At 35.8% G+C, this 14,044-nt stretch overlaps 2 protein-coding genes across 4 annotated transcripts in view; one reads left to right on the forward strand and one right to left on the reverse strand.

The window, feature by feature from the left end:
- LOC127867071 (neogenin-like) overlaps positions 1 to 14,044 on the reverse strand; it is a 263,769-nt gene that overhangs the window by 114,542 nt on the left and 135,183 nt on the right. Inside the window, exon 14 of the mRNA XM_052408016.1 lies at positions 13,266 to 13,388. Coding sequence (XP_052263976.1) covers positions 13,266 to 13,388 — 123 coding nt within the window. The remainder of the gene's footprint in view (positions 1 to 13,265; positions 13,389 to 14,044) is intronic.
- Positions 1 to 14,044, forward strand: part of LOC127867076 (uncharacterized) — a 116,501-nt gene that overhangs the window by 64,175 nt on the left and 38,282 nt on the right. The window lies entirely within an intron of this gene.

Consider the following 14,044-nt stretch of genomic DNA (forward strand, 5'->3'; position numbering starts at 1 on the left):
TAAAATAATTCAAGATGATAACAATATAAATGGTATACAGACACCAGGAAATAAATTGCATTCTGTTGTCTATGTAAATAAATATTTATATGATAAAAAGTTTAACCAAGCAAAAAAGAAATGTACTTTTTGTAATTGTGACGAAACTGCCCAACATTTTAAGTATATCAATTAAATATAAAACAGTGTTATTTAAGGGGGATGTAAACAAACAATCTATAAATAAATGTTGGACAGTTTTGTCACACTTACAAAAAGTACATTTCTTTTTTGCTTGCGGAAATCGTGCACACTGTACAAACACGGACTCTCCCGTTCGGCGTTCATTTACACGCCTCATTGGATTATGCCCCTGGGGTCAAATTTCAAACTGCCCCGGGGGTCACAAAATTGAATATATGCTTATAAAAGGGCTAATTTTTGTGAAAACTTTAAAACCTTCTCGTCCATAACGATTGGGCCTAGGGCTACCAATTTGTAGTGACATCTTATAGTCTTCTACCAAGTTTGTTCAAATAATGCTACTGGGGTCAAATTTGACCCTGTCCTGGGGGTCACAAAATTAAACATACGCTTATATGGAGCCTTTTTTGTGAAAACTTAAAAAAATTCTTGTCCATAAACATTGGGCCTAGGGCTACCAAATTTGGTATGTTGTGACATCTTATAGTTCTCTACCAAATTTGCTCAAATTTTATCATTTGGGTCAAATTTGACCCTGCCCCGGGGGGGGGGGTCACAAAATTGAACATATGCTTATATAAGGCCTTTTTTTGTGAAAACTTCAAATATATTCTTGTCCATTACCATCCGGCCTAGGGCTATCAAATTTGGTATGTAGCGACATCTAATAGTCCTCTACCAAATTTGTTCAAATTTTATCCCTGGTGTCAAATTTGAGCCTGCCCCAGGAGTCACAAAATTAAACATATGCTTATATAATGCCTATTTTGTGAAAACTTAAAAGAAAATTCTTGTCCATAATCATTAGGCCTAGGGCTACACAATGTGGTATGTAGTGACATTTATAGTCATCTACTTAGTATGTTCAAATTATGCCCAAGTGGTCAAATTTGACCCTGCCCTGGGGGCCACAAAATCGATTATATGCTAATATAGTGCCTATTTTGTGAAAACTTTAAATATTGTCTTGTCCTTAACCATAAGGCATAGGGCTACCAAATCTGGTATGTAGTGACATCTTATAGTTTTCTACCAAGTTTGTTCAAATTATGCCCCTTGGGTTAAATTTGAGCCTGCCCGGGGGGTCACAAACTGAACATACGCTTATATGGGGCCTATTTTGTGAAAACTTTAAAAATCTTTTTGTTAATAACCATTGGGCCTCGGGCTACCAAATTTTGTATGTAGTGGCATCCAATGATCCTCTACTAAATTTGTTCAAATAATACATCTGGGGTCAACTTTGACCCTGCCCCGGGGGTCACAAAATTGAATAAACGCTTATAAAGCGCCTATTTTGTGGAATCTTTAAAAAATCTTCTTGTCGAAAACCATTCGGACTACGGCTACCAAATTTGGTATGCAGTAACATCTTATAGTCCTCTACCAAGTTTGTTCAAATTATGCCCTTTGGGTCAAATTTGACCCTGACCCGCGGTCACAAAATTGAACATTATATACGCTTATATCTTGCTTATTTTGTGAAAACTGTTTACATATTCTTATCCTTAACTCTAGGACCTATGGCTATCACATTTTGTATGTAGTGAGCTATAGTAGTCCTCTACAATGTTTGCTCAAATTATGCCCCTGGGATTAAAATTTGACCCAGCCCAGGGGTCACAAAAGTGTACATGTGCTTAAATAGGGCCTATATTTAAGTATTCGCACATGCCGAAAATATTTGTTTCAGCCTTTAATTCAGCAGTGGAGCGATACAGGGCCATCGTGGCCCTCTTGTTCATAAGAATATGTCAAAATTGGCAAAAGTCAGGGACAATACTGTCCAAATGCCCTTTTAACAACTCTGGTGACATGAGGCTGTAGTATATTTTTTCTGTAAATTTACAGCGAAACAAAAAAAAGTCAATATTTTAAATTTATAGCTTACATGTATATAAATATGATACGAGGCCTTACCCGGTATTTAAACAAATTAACCTGGATATTTATGAAAAACACCATCTCCCTGTAAAGTGTAAAGAGAGAAGGCATTTGTTCACCAGTAACATTATGTTCAGTACTGGTAAATTGCAAGCAACGAACATAAAAAATTCAGTTCCCAATTCATCGAGTTTTTAAAAAAGTTCAACTTTGCTTAAGTAATAAAGCAGCAATGTCGATTATAAAGAAAAAGAATAATCATTTATGCCTAAACTGTTCTGCTGTCCAGAAGCAAGGACATCATACACAATCTTTACAACATTTATAGTTTTAGTTACTTAACAATCTAAAATGAATGTCCATTCTAAGTTTGCTGTCGTATTCTTCCCTCAAATCATACATGTTTCTTGCATAATTGAATGTTCATGCCCATGGATCACAATGTATATAGAAACAAACATTATTTTGAATTATCTTTCACAGTTATATATTTAATATTAGGTTAATTTTGGGATACACTAAAGCAAATATTAACATTTGTCTCAAAATTAATCATCCTCTGAAGCCGCCGATGGGAATCAAACCCATACCTCTTTCCTCTGGAGAGGAAAGTATTCTATCTTAAAAAACAAGGGCATGTAAGAGGAAAACTAGCAATTTCAAAGAGACGTTTCCACAAATAAGACATGTATTGAAGTTTGTTATTAAATACGTTAAATTGATAAGTAAACATTAGAGCGAGTACCTCAATAAAAAGAAGAGAAAGGAAGTCTTCCTTAACTGGGCTCGATCCACTGACCCATGGAGTAAAAGCTTAAACCATCAGTGCTCCCATTTAGTCAGTGGTTTATTTTATAATTTATATAAGCCATCCTTGTAATGTCACACAATCTAACTATAACATAATAAGAACTCCCCAAATAATTTTTTCATCATAGACTCTACGTTATATTGATAAATGCTGACATTGGATCTAAAAAGCTGCAATAAAAATAAAAATAAATTGAATAAAAATATAAAAGTAACCTTCAAATGAGCTCGAACCATTGACCCCATGGAGTAAAAGTCTACCGTTTGGACCACTCGGCCATCCATGCACATACAATGAGTGATGTGTTTCATACTTCATCACGTTTATGTAAGCAATCCTCGTATCTCACAAAATATAACGAAAACAGTCGATTTAATTGTTAAATTTATTCGATGTCAATACTATAAGTACTCCTATCAGTATGTCAGTAATGGCATCTTTCAATTTTAACAAGTTTTTAAGTACGTTGTGGGAATTCACAGATCTACAATAACTTATTTCTAAAAAAATATTACTTGTAATCTTGAAAAAGACGAGCTAAAACACACATTTAAATTGTTCCTCTTTACGAGGGGGCCGCCATCTTGTTTTCTAAAGTAGTTCCAAATTCAATATAACGGCCGCCTACGTACATCAGAGAGACGGTGTGGTGTAGCCCACTGTCCGATGCGTTCAGATTAGTCTGCAACCTTTTCCCTCCGATTTGATCATGTGACGACAATCAAGAAAACATAATGTTAAAATAATAGGTATAGGTTATAAAACACTAAACAAATCGGGAGAAAGTCGACCCGGCCACACACACACACACACACACACACACATATATATATATATATATATATATATATATATATATATATATATATATATATATATATATATATATATATATATATATATATATTCACACATATGGCCAGTAACGGGGTCTCTGATTTAGAAATAGGCTATGGGGTTCCCACTTTAAATATATGTATCTCCATACCCTTTTTATCCGATATTAATACGAATAAAGGTATATCAGGGAAACTAATATAGTATTATATATAAATAAACAATTTGGTTTTCGTTGTTACATATATGAGTAATTTTTGTCACTATTTATATATGCGTGATATCTTCTTAACATGTTAATACTGAACTGTTATTTACCGAAAAGCATTATGGGGTATGTGACAATCCATTTTCAATTTCCAATATGAAATAAGACATTTACTTTCACTTTCTGTTTAAAGCATAACAAGATGAAAGTGTTACTTCTATGTTCACGGACCAAATCATTTTGTAAGTTGGTAGAATGATGAACTATTTTAAATTGACAAACAACCAGAATTATGCAATTTGGGGCTAATAACGGACTTTACTTTCCGCATAGACTGGATTTTCGTTTAGAAAAGACCGCATTAAAACGAAACTTTCCATACAAGACGAAAGTATCGCCCTTGATTAGCATGTGATAACTGCATATACCTATCTGGGTAAAACTTTAAGCATCAAACCTTGTTTCTCAGCGCGCGGCTCATAGGATCAGACATTAAGGAAATTGCAATTTAGAAGCAGAACATACACATACATTAAATTGTTATCAATTAATAAAAACGTGACCATTTCGATCTCAGTTTTTCTGAAACATTTGTTGAGTATGTTTGTCTTATAAATGATGGTTTTTAATGTTCATGAATGTAACACGCATATTTTTTGTAGGCATGATGGAGGCCATGGACCCGATGTCAGCCATGATGGGTGCCATGTGAAAAATGGGTATAGGGGCCATGTCCATGGGAATGCCCTTCATGTCTTATGACACGCTAGAAGAAATGCTCGACCGTCCTGATCGCAGGATTATGCCGGGCGTAGCGACGGGCGACGCCGCGGGTGTTTCAGTGGCGACCGGAAGTATGATGCCGAGCGTCGCAGGCGTACCAGGAGTTCCAAACCCTGCTGGCCTCGTTTCAACGGGAATTCCCCAGTCCGCGCTCCCAGCTCCAGTCGTTTCAGCCGCTGTTAAGCCAATCGGAAGTGGCGCCCATGCCGCTCCTTCCATCAGCGTGTTCAGCCATGGGACTTCTTCCACCGGTGGTATTGACCCCTCCGTGATAGCATCCGCCCTGCAGACGGCGCTTAGTCGAGTGCAGAAACGCGGCGCTACCGCCGGAAACAATAACAACAACAATCAAATTCTTGGTTGAAACCTATTTATTTATATTATATTTAGAGCCGCCGTTGTTGTTTTATGACCTTGTTTGAGGATAAGTATTAGTCTGAACAATGCGTTTATTAGACAAATGAGTTGATTCGTTCAAGGTATACGTCTTTACTTTCTTGACATTTGCCAACAGCCAACAAAATGTTGCAGAAATTTCCCGCCAGTAGATCCGTATGAATAAAATATTACTAATGCAATGACAAAATAAAAATCATAGGGATGCAGCTTTGCGATGAGTAGCGATGCTAGACAAACATGTTGTGAAGCTAACGTGTCCCATATATTGAAATATTGAACAGGTACACTAGTTTTACACTTTAATCCAAAAATCAGTCGATTGTGTTCGTGTCCCTTTATATTAGCCAGAGTGCATTTACTTAAACCCATTTATGCCTAGTGGACACTCCCACCCTTCTAAAATGGGTCAATTTATTTCCAAAATAAGGGATGTCTAGTATATTTATTTCTACATTAAGAATATTTCTTACAGAAATTCCTTTAAGCAAACAGCGCAGACCCTGGTGAGACGCCGCACCATGCGCCGTCTCATCTGGGTCTACGTTGTTTGCCAAGGCATTTTTTCTTGACGCTAGACATAAATGGATTAAAGCGAGATTATACAATTTTGTCAATTATGTATTAATTTATATAAAATGTGTAAACAAATTATTTAATATATATTTCAATATAAATTAAAATAAAAGTTAAGAAGAACATGTTTCGAAAAATGCGAAATAAGCGAGATATTTAATTCTGAAATAGAAAATGTCTGTGCAGTCGAATTCGCCAACATGTAAATCACGCATGTACGATGTGAATCTAAATTTAGTTTAATGGTTCATTTTTAATTCCTGCAACGAAATCTATTTATACGACTCACGAACACTAATTTTAGAGACGAATGCTTCGGTTATTGTAGGAAAATATGTACGAAATATCTTCGCCACAATCGGCGCGGGGCGCTAATTTGTCTTTGCTGCATTTTATGAATTTTTTCTTCCATGGATAATTTGTCTTGCCTATTTTGTTTTATTGTAACATATTTTATCAATATATTACAATTTAACAAATATAAAAAATCGTATAATCTCGCTTTAAACATATTGTTTCATATTGAATTAAGCGCAATCACAGGTTATAAATGCATTAAATCCATTAAACTCACTTTTTACGGGAATGTTTAATTCTTCCCAACGGTCAACACTCTCTCCCGCTCTGTTAAACGACTTTACTGATATCTGATATGTATATCCCATACCTGAAAGAAATGTATAAACAATCCTAAACAAACAGTCGAGAAGCGCCACATTACAAACGCACCATAGATTACTTTCGAACCATCAAACAAGTTGTATACTTGACTTTTCAAAGAAAGTGTACACGCATTAATTCCACTGATGTTTAGTTGTGCGTGTGTTTGTGCGTGTTTATGTTTTTAAGAAGTGCTATCACAAATGTACATTTACCTCTAAAACGTTGTTGTTTACAATTACATAAGACGCGACCGGATTTTATTTTTTAGATATATGCATGTGCGTAAAGTGTTGCCCCATATTAGCTTGTGCAGTCCGAACTTGCTAAAAGGGATAAAACTTTCCGCTTAGAATGGATTTTCGTTTAGAAAATACTTCCTTTAAATTAAAATGTCCATAAAAGTGGAAAGTGTCGTCCCTGATTAGCTTGTTCAGACGGCATAGGAAAATCAGGGACAACACTTTACGCACACGCAATAAGCAGCTTATTATCCGCAGCGTGGCCCAATTGTAAGCGGTTGCTTATTACTGATTACTCCTACACTCACCGACTTCATAGACGATCACGCTGCTTTCCTTGTACCCAACCTGCATCACCTCCCATCTCTCCTTATTACGTAACACCTCGATGACGTAACCACGCACGAGTACGTTCGCTTCCGGTTGAGGTGGTAACCACGACACCAGAATATTCTCATCCTCAGCTCTGAGAAACACGTTCTGAGGGGGCGGTGGCGGTACTGTCTCTATGAACACAACATTGGTGATCTGATGCAACTCCACCATTACGTCTATTTGTGTCTCGTTCTGGGAAAACGTGGCTTAATGCATGAACGCAAAGTGTCGTCCCAGATTCGCCTGTGCAGTCCGCATAGGCTAATCAGTTACGCCACTTTCCTCTTATATGGACTTTATCGTTTAAAGGAAGTATTTTCTAAACGAAAAATATTAGGCGGAAAGTGTCATCCCTGATTAGCCTGCGCGGACTGCACAGGCTTATCTGGGATGACACTTTACGCAAATTCATTAATCCCAGTTTTCATAGCACGCTGTTCATTTTTACGTGAAAACTTTTGCACAATGTTCAACAGAATAACTGACTTACGTTGTTACTTTTCTAACAAAAATGTTTAATTGGATTTGGATTCGATAAACGGTCAAAACTGTAAAGCAATCACAAAGAATCAAAAGTTATCTTACGTCAACTAATAAAGTGTCGTTGGGCTGCTTTAGCTGTCGGGAAAACAATAAACGACAACTGTTTGACCAATGCATTAAACAATATGTGTGTACCAGCAGAAATATTTGAACAGTGTTAATTAATTGAATTTCTAATTTACCTGACCTGCTCGTAAAAGAGAGATAGTTATGTATCTGAAATACATGTACATAGCAAATATGATTTTGGTTGAACTAATAACGTTGCATGACCATGCTACGCATACAAACTTGCCTCCTGGTGTTGCTTTTCACCTGGCCTGACTGACTGCAACCTCTAAGCTCAGTCAATATCTAATACAAACCATGTATTTTAGGGTGCATTACTGTTGTTGTTCTTAACCCAGCCTGTCTGCGACCTCTCTTCTCAGTCAATATCCTATACATACCGTTCATATAGGCATCTCTACTGTTCTTGTTTCCACCCATCCTGACTGCGACCTCTCTACTCAGTCAATATTATATACGTACCGTTCATATAGGCTTCTCGACAGGTGATGCCCTCTATCCATGCTGACTGCGACCTCTCTACTCAGTCAATATTATATACGTACCGTTCATATAGGCCTCTCGACTGGTGTTGCCCTCAACCCATCCTGACTGCGACCTCTGTCCGTCCTCTGACAGAGCCACTACCTGAACTTCGTACCTCTGGTCCTGCTGTAATCCTGCGTGTTAAAAAATCAATTATCAAAGTTATCCACAATTTTTAATTTAGTACGTGTTGTCTATTGTATTCGAATCAAATAAGCGTGTGTACATATAAATGAATGTTTTCGGGAACCGTTTGAGGCTAGGCGTCACGATGATTTTCAATGGTTTATGGGGATTGTCCTAATCTCCCAATGATTTACAGTTCTCTTAGTCTCCAAATAGTTTTCAGAAACCGTCCTTATCTCCCATTATTACCGTGTCCGTTCTAATCTCCAAATGGTTTGAAATAACCTTCCTAATCTCTCAATCAATTTTAATTGATCGACCTAATCTCCTAATCGCTTGAAATGACAGTCCTAAGCCTCCAATGGTTTACACTGCCTGTCCTTATATCTAAATAGTTTGCAGTGACCGTTCTTATCCCTAAATATGCAATGACCGGCTTAATTCGTCAATGGATTGAACTGGTAATTCTAATCTCGCCATATGCAATGACCGTCTTTATTCCCCAATGATTAACAATGACCGTCCTTATCTTCCAATATGCAATGAAGGCCCTAATCTTCCTATCTTCAATGCCCGTCCTCATCTCCCAATTACAATGACCGTACTTATCCCCAATGGTTTGCAATGACCGTCCTAATCTGTATATACTTTGCAATGACCGTTCTTATCTCCCGATATGCAATGACCATCTTAATTTGCAAATGGTTTACAATGGCCGTCCTTTTCTCCCAGTATGGAATGACCGTATTAATCCCCCAATATTCAATGACCCTTCTTATCCCCAAATATGCAATGACCCTCATAATTTCTCACTATGCGACGACCGTCCTCATATTCCAATTTATAATGACCTCCCTAATCCCTAACAGGTTTGCAATGATCGTCCTAATCTTCCTATGGTTTGCAATGACCGTATTAATCTCCCGATTTTCAGTGACCGTCTTTGAAATGACGTTCTTATGCTGCAAACATCATCATGATATGATTTTTTAAATAAAAATATCTTAAAGGAAAGTCAACGCTATAAAATGGACTCGAGCTACATAACTAATCGTACGTATTAGCACTGTGGCAAAACATAAAATTGATGTACGGATAAGTACTTCGGTTTATGACTGCTTTGGCTTGCATGGTTTAATCAGTTGTATTGAAGTTTTGAAGATTATAAGTAATGGAACTAAACTGACAACAAACTAAAGATAAACCTGTGTATTTGGTCGCCAAGGAAGACACAAAGAGGTCCTTTCTCGTCAAACAATTGTAAATCTCATTCTTCAACAAAGTAACGTTAAGTTCTCCTCATATTTAAGTCATCGATTAAAAAAAAGACACAATTTCATCTTTAAGTATTGTATTGAAGGTTTCAGCGTGTAGGTATTTCAAGATTATAAAATTATTTGTTACAATACACATTATTGAATATACACATCCAATCAGCGCACGACTAAAGAGGTAAATATTTGAACTCATGTACCTATCATGGATACGTTAGTGAACATTTTTCCAATGCGTATCTCGTCCACTTTGCTCTCTCCCAACTTCCGGTAGTGAAAAATGAACGCGCGCATGCGCACTTGACCCCCAAGGACTTCGCGAAACTCGCGCCACGAAACTCGCATCGTCTGAAGTGTGATGTGTCACAACGACTGAATGATGTGTCACAACGACTGCATGATGTGTCACAACGACTGAATGATCGGTCACAAGTGATTGATGTTTCATAAAAACTGAATGTTTTGTAATACAACTAAATGATATGTGACAACAACTGAATGATGTGTTGCAACAATTTAATGATAAATAAAGAATTGAATGAGCTGTAACAACAATTGCAAAAAGACAGCACAATTATTATGGACTAATAATTTTAATAAAACAATACTAGAATGGAATGTTAAATTTTTATAAACTGCTCATAAAACTGTTAATAAACAGCGATTGCGGTCATCAGAATGTTGATAATAACCGGTCTTGCTGTAGTGTTCAACAATATGCTGTTAATATTAATAAACAGCGAACTAAATGTAGCGTTCAACATTATGGTGTTAATATTAATACCCAGCGGTCTTACTGTAGCGTTCAACATTATGGTGTTAATATTAATAAACAGCGAACTAAATGTAGCGTTCAATATTATGGTGTTAATATTAATAAACAGCGAACTAAATGTAGCGTTCAACATTATGGTGTTGATATTAATAAACAACTGTCTTACTGTAGCGTTCAACAGTATGCTGTTAATATTAGTAAACAGCGAACTTAATGTAGCGTTCAACATAATGGTGTAAATAGTAATAAACAGCGGTCTTACTGTAGCGTATATTATTATGGTGTGACGTTCAACATTATGGTGTTGATATTAATATACAGCGGTCTTACTGTAACGTTCAACATAATGGTGTTAATATAATAAACAGCGGTCTTACTGTAACGTTCAACATTATGGTGTTAATATTTATAAACAGCGGTCTTACTGTAGCGTTCAACATTATGGTGTGGCGTTTAACATAATTGTATTAATATTAATAAACAGAGGTCTAACTGTAGCGTTCAACATAATGGTGTGGCGTTTAACATAATTGTGTTAATATTAATAAACATATGTCTTACTGTAGCGTTCAACATAATGGTATTAATATTAATAAACAACGGTTTTACTGTAACGTTGAACATAATGGTGTTAATATAAATAAACAGCGGTCTTACTGTAGCGTTCAACATTATGGTGTGGCGTTCAACATTATGGTGCTAAAATAAGTAAACAGCGGTCTTACTGCAACGTTCAACATAATGGTGTTAATATTAATAAATAGCGGTCTTACTGTAGCGTTCAAAATTATGGTGTGGCGTTCAACATTATGGTGTTAATATTTATACACAGCGGACATACTGTAACGTTCAACATTATGGTTTTTATATTAATAAACAGTGGTCTTACTGAAACGTTCAACATAATGGTGTTAATATTAATAAACAGCGGTCATAAAGTAGCGTTCAACTTTATGGTGTTAATATTAATAAACAGCGGTTTTACTGTAGCGTTCAACATTATGGTGTTAATATTAATACCCAGCGGTCTTACTGTAGCGTTCAACATTATGGTGTTAATATTAATAAACAGCGGGCTAACTGTAGAGTTCAACATAATGGTGTTAATATTAATACCCAGCGGTCTTACTGTAGCGTTCAACATTATGGTGTTAATATTAATAAACAGCGGTCTTACTATAACGTTCTACATAATGGTGTTAATATTAATAAACAGCGGTCTTACTGTAGCGTTCAACATTATGGTGTTAATATTAATAAACAGCGGTCTTACTGTAGCGTTCAACATAATGGTGTTAATATTAATAGACAGCGGTCTTACTATAACGTTCAACATAATGGTGTTAATATAATAAACAGCGGTCTTACTGTAGCTTTCAACATTATGGTGTTAATATTAATAGACAGCGGTCTTACTATAACGTTCAACATAAAGGTGTTAATATAATAAACAGCGGTCTTACTGTAGCGTTCAACATTATGGTGTGGTGTTCAACATTATGGTGTTAATATTAATAAACAGCGGATATACTGTAACGTTCAACATAATGGTGTAAATAATAATATCCAGCGGTTTTACAGTAACGTTCAACATAATGGTGTTAATATTAATAAACATATGTCTTACTGTAGCGTTCAACAGTGTGGTGTTAATATTAATAAACAGCGGTCTTACTGTAACGTTCAATATAATGGTGTTAATATTAATTCCCAGCGGTGTTACTGTAACGTTCAACATAATGGTGTTAATATTTATAAACAGCGGTCTTACTGTAACGTTCAACATAATGGTGTTACTATTAATATCCAGCGGTCTTACTGTAACGTTCAACATAATGGTGTTAATATTAACAAACAGCGGTCTTACTGTAACGTTCAACATAATGGTGTTAATATTAATAAACAGCGGTCTTACAGGAGCGTTCAACATAATCGTGTTAATATTAATACCCAGCGATCGTACTGTAATGTTCAGCATTATGTTGTTAATATTAATATGCATCGGGCATACTGTAGCGTTTAACATTATGGTGTTAGTTTAAACATATTTATTTCGAACAAGAATATATTTGCACAAAAACAATGTATACACCATTTAAGTAAATACATGTTTGAAAAGGATTAGAACGAAAGATGTTATCTTATTTAGTTATTCTCCATATAGTTTAATATACAGTGTGTGTCGTCATGCGGACATAGTTGGTTTACAAAAAAAAATAAGTAAGACAGATGCGTTAAGTGCGAATAATAAAAAAAATAAAATGAAAACATATAAGACTATAGTAACATTTGAAGCATGCATGAGAATTGAAAGAATAACAGTAGATAAATAAAACAGAAAATGAATACATTAGAATGTAGAGACAATTGGAATAACAAAGAAGCTGAATGGACAGCATAACATGCAATAATTACACACATGCGCATATAGCATCTGATATTTGTAGACGAGAAGTAAGAAGTAAGAAAGTAATGGACGTTCTGTAGCAACTCTATTTATTGAATCGTTTGCTATTGATAATGTATCTGTGTACTGCATCAACAATTTTTGTGTTTGTGTTGAAGTCGAGTGAATTATCATTATGGTGTTAATATTAATACCCAGCGGTCTTACTGTAGCGTTCAACATTATGGTGTTAATAGTAATATACAGCGGATCTACCGTAGAGTTCAACATTATAGTGTTAATATAAATATACAGCGGTCTTACTGTAGCGTTCAACATTATGGTGTTAATATTAATACCCAGCGGTCTAACTGTAGCGTTCAACATTATGGTGTTTATATTAATACCAAGCGGTCTTACTGTAGCGTTCAACATTATGGTGTTAATATTAATACCCAGCGGTCTTACTGTAGCGTTCAACATTATGGTGTTAATATTAATACCCAGCGGTCTTACTGTAGCGTTCAACATTATGGTGTTTATATTAATATCCAGCGGTCTTACTGTAGCGTTCAACATTATAGTGTTACTATTAATATACAGCGGACTTACCGTAGAGTTCAATGTGACGAGTTCCAGATGGGAGGGCGGGGTCATTTTCGGTATGGGGCGTGTGCTGATTTGCATTCGTGACTCCTCCCCTTGCCCACCCTTATTGTTAGCGATAATTATGACCTGAAACATAAAATATCGATTAAGTTTAAGATAAACGATAGAAACATGCAATACGTAGATGCATTCACTGGACGTAACGGCGTCAGTGGCCACACCAGAACATTGTGAATGTGCGTGTATATTCAACTCCCTACATATACATGCAAAAGAAGAATCCATGAACAAATTTAAGCATGTTGATATGACCTTTTAACAGATCGCTTAAAACGGCATCTTTGTCCTTTTAAATTACTTCAATACTACCCGTTTAGGAAGTATGAATTATCATTAATTTTTAAAGATCAAAACTCCCCTACAGGTAAAATGAACTTGGCAGTAAAGAAATTATATCTAAGTGACACTATACCCTATATTTACAATGAACTTGGCTGCTAAAAAGCTTATATTAATGACACTTCACTTTATGTAACTTGGCTGTTAAAAAATCTTATCTAAATGGCACTCCACTATATGTACAATGAACTTGGTTGTTCAAAAAAGCTTATCTAAATGACACTCCACTATATGTACAATGAACTTGGCTGTTAATAAAGCTTATCTAAATGACACTCGAGTCGCAGACTCAGGGAAGAAATCTTATCATCACTAATAAGGCTCTTTTTTGTGTGACAAATGACCGATTTTCGACAAAATGATAACGGACAACAGTTAATGAC

The sequence above is a fragment of the Dreissena polymorpha genome, chromosome 2 (assembly GCF_020536995.1).
Source record: "Dreissena polymorpha isolate Duluth1 chromosome 2, UMN_Dpol_1.0, whole genome shotgun sequence".
In the NCBI taxonomy this organism is placed as follows: Eukaryota; Metazoa; Mollusca; class Bivalvia; order Myida; family Dreissenidae; genus Dreissena; species Dreissena polymorpha.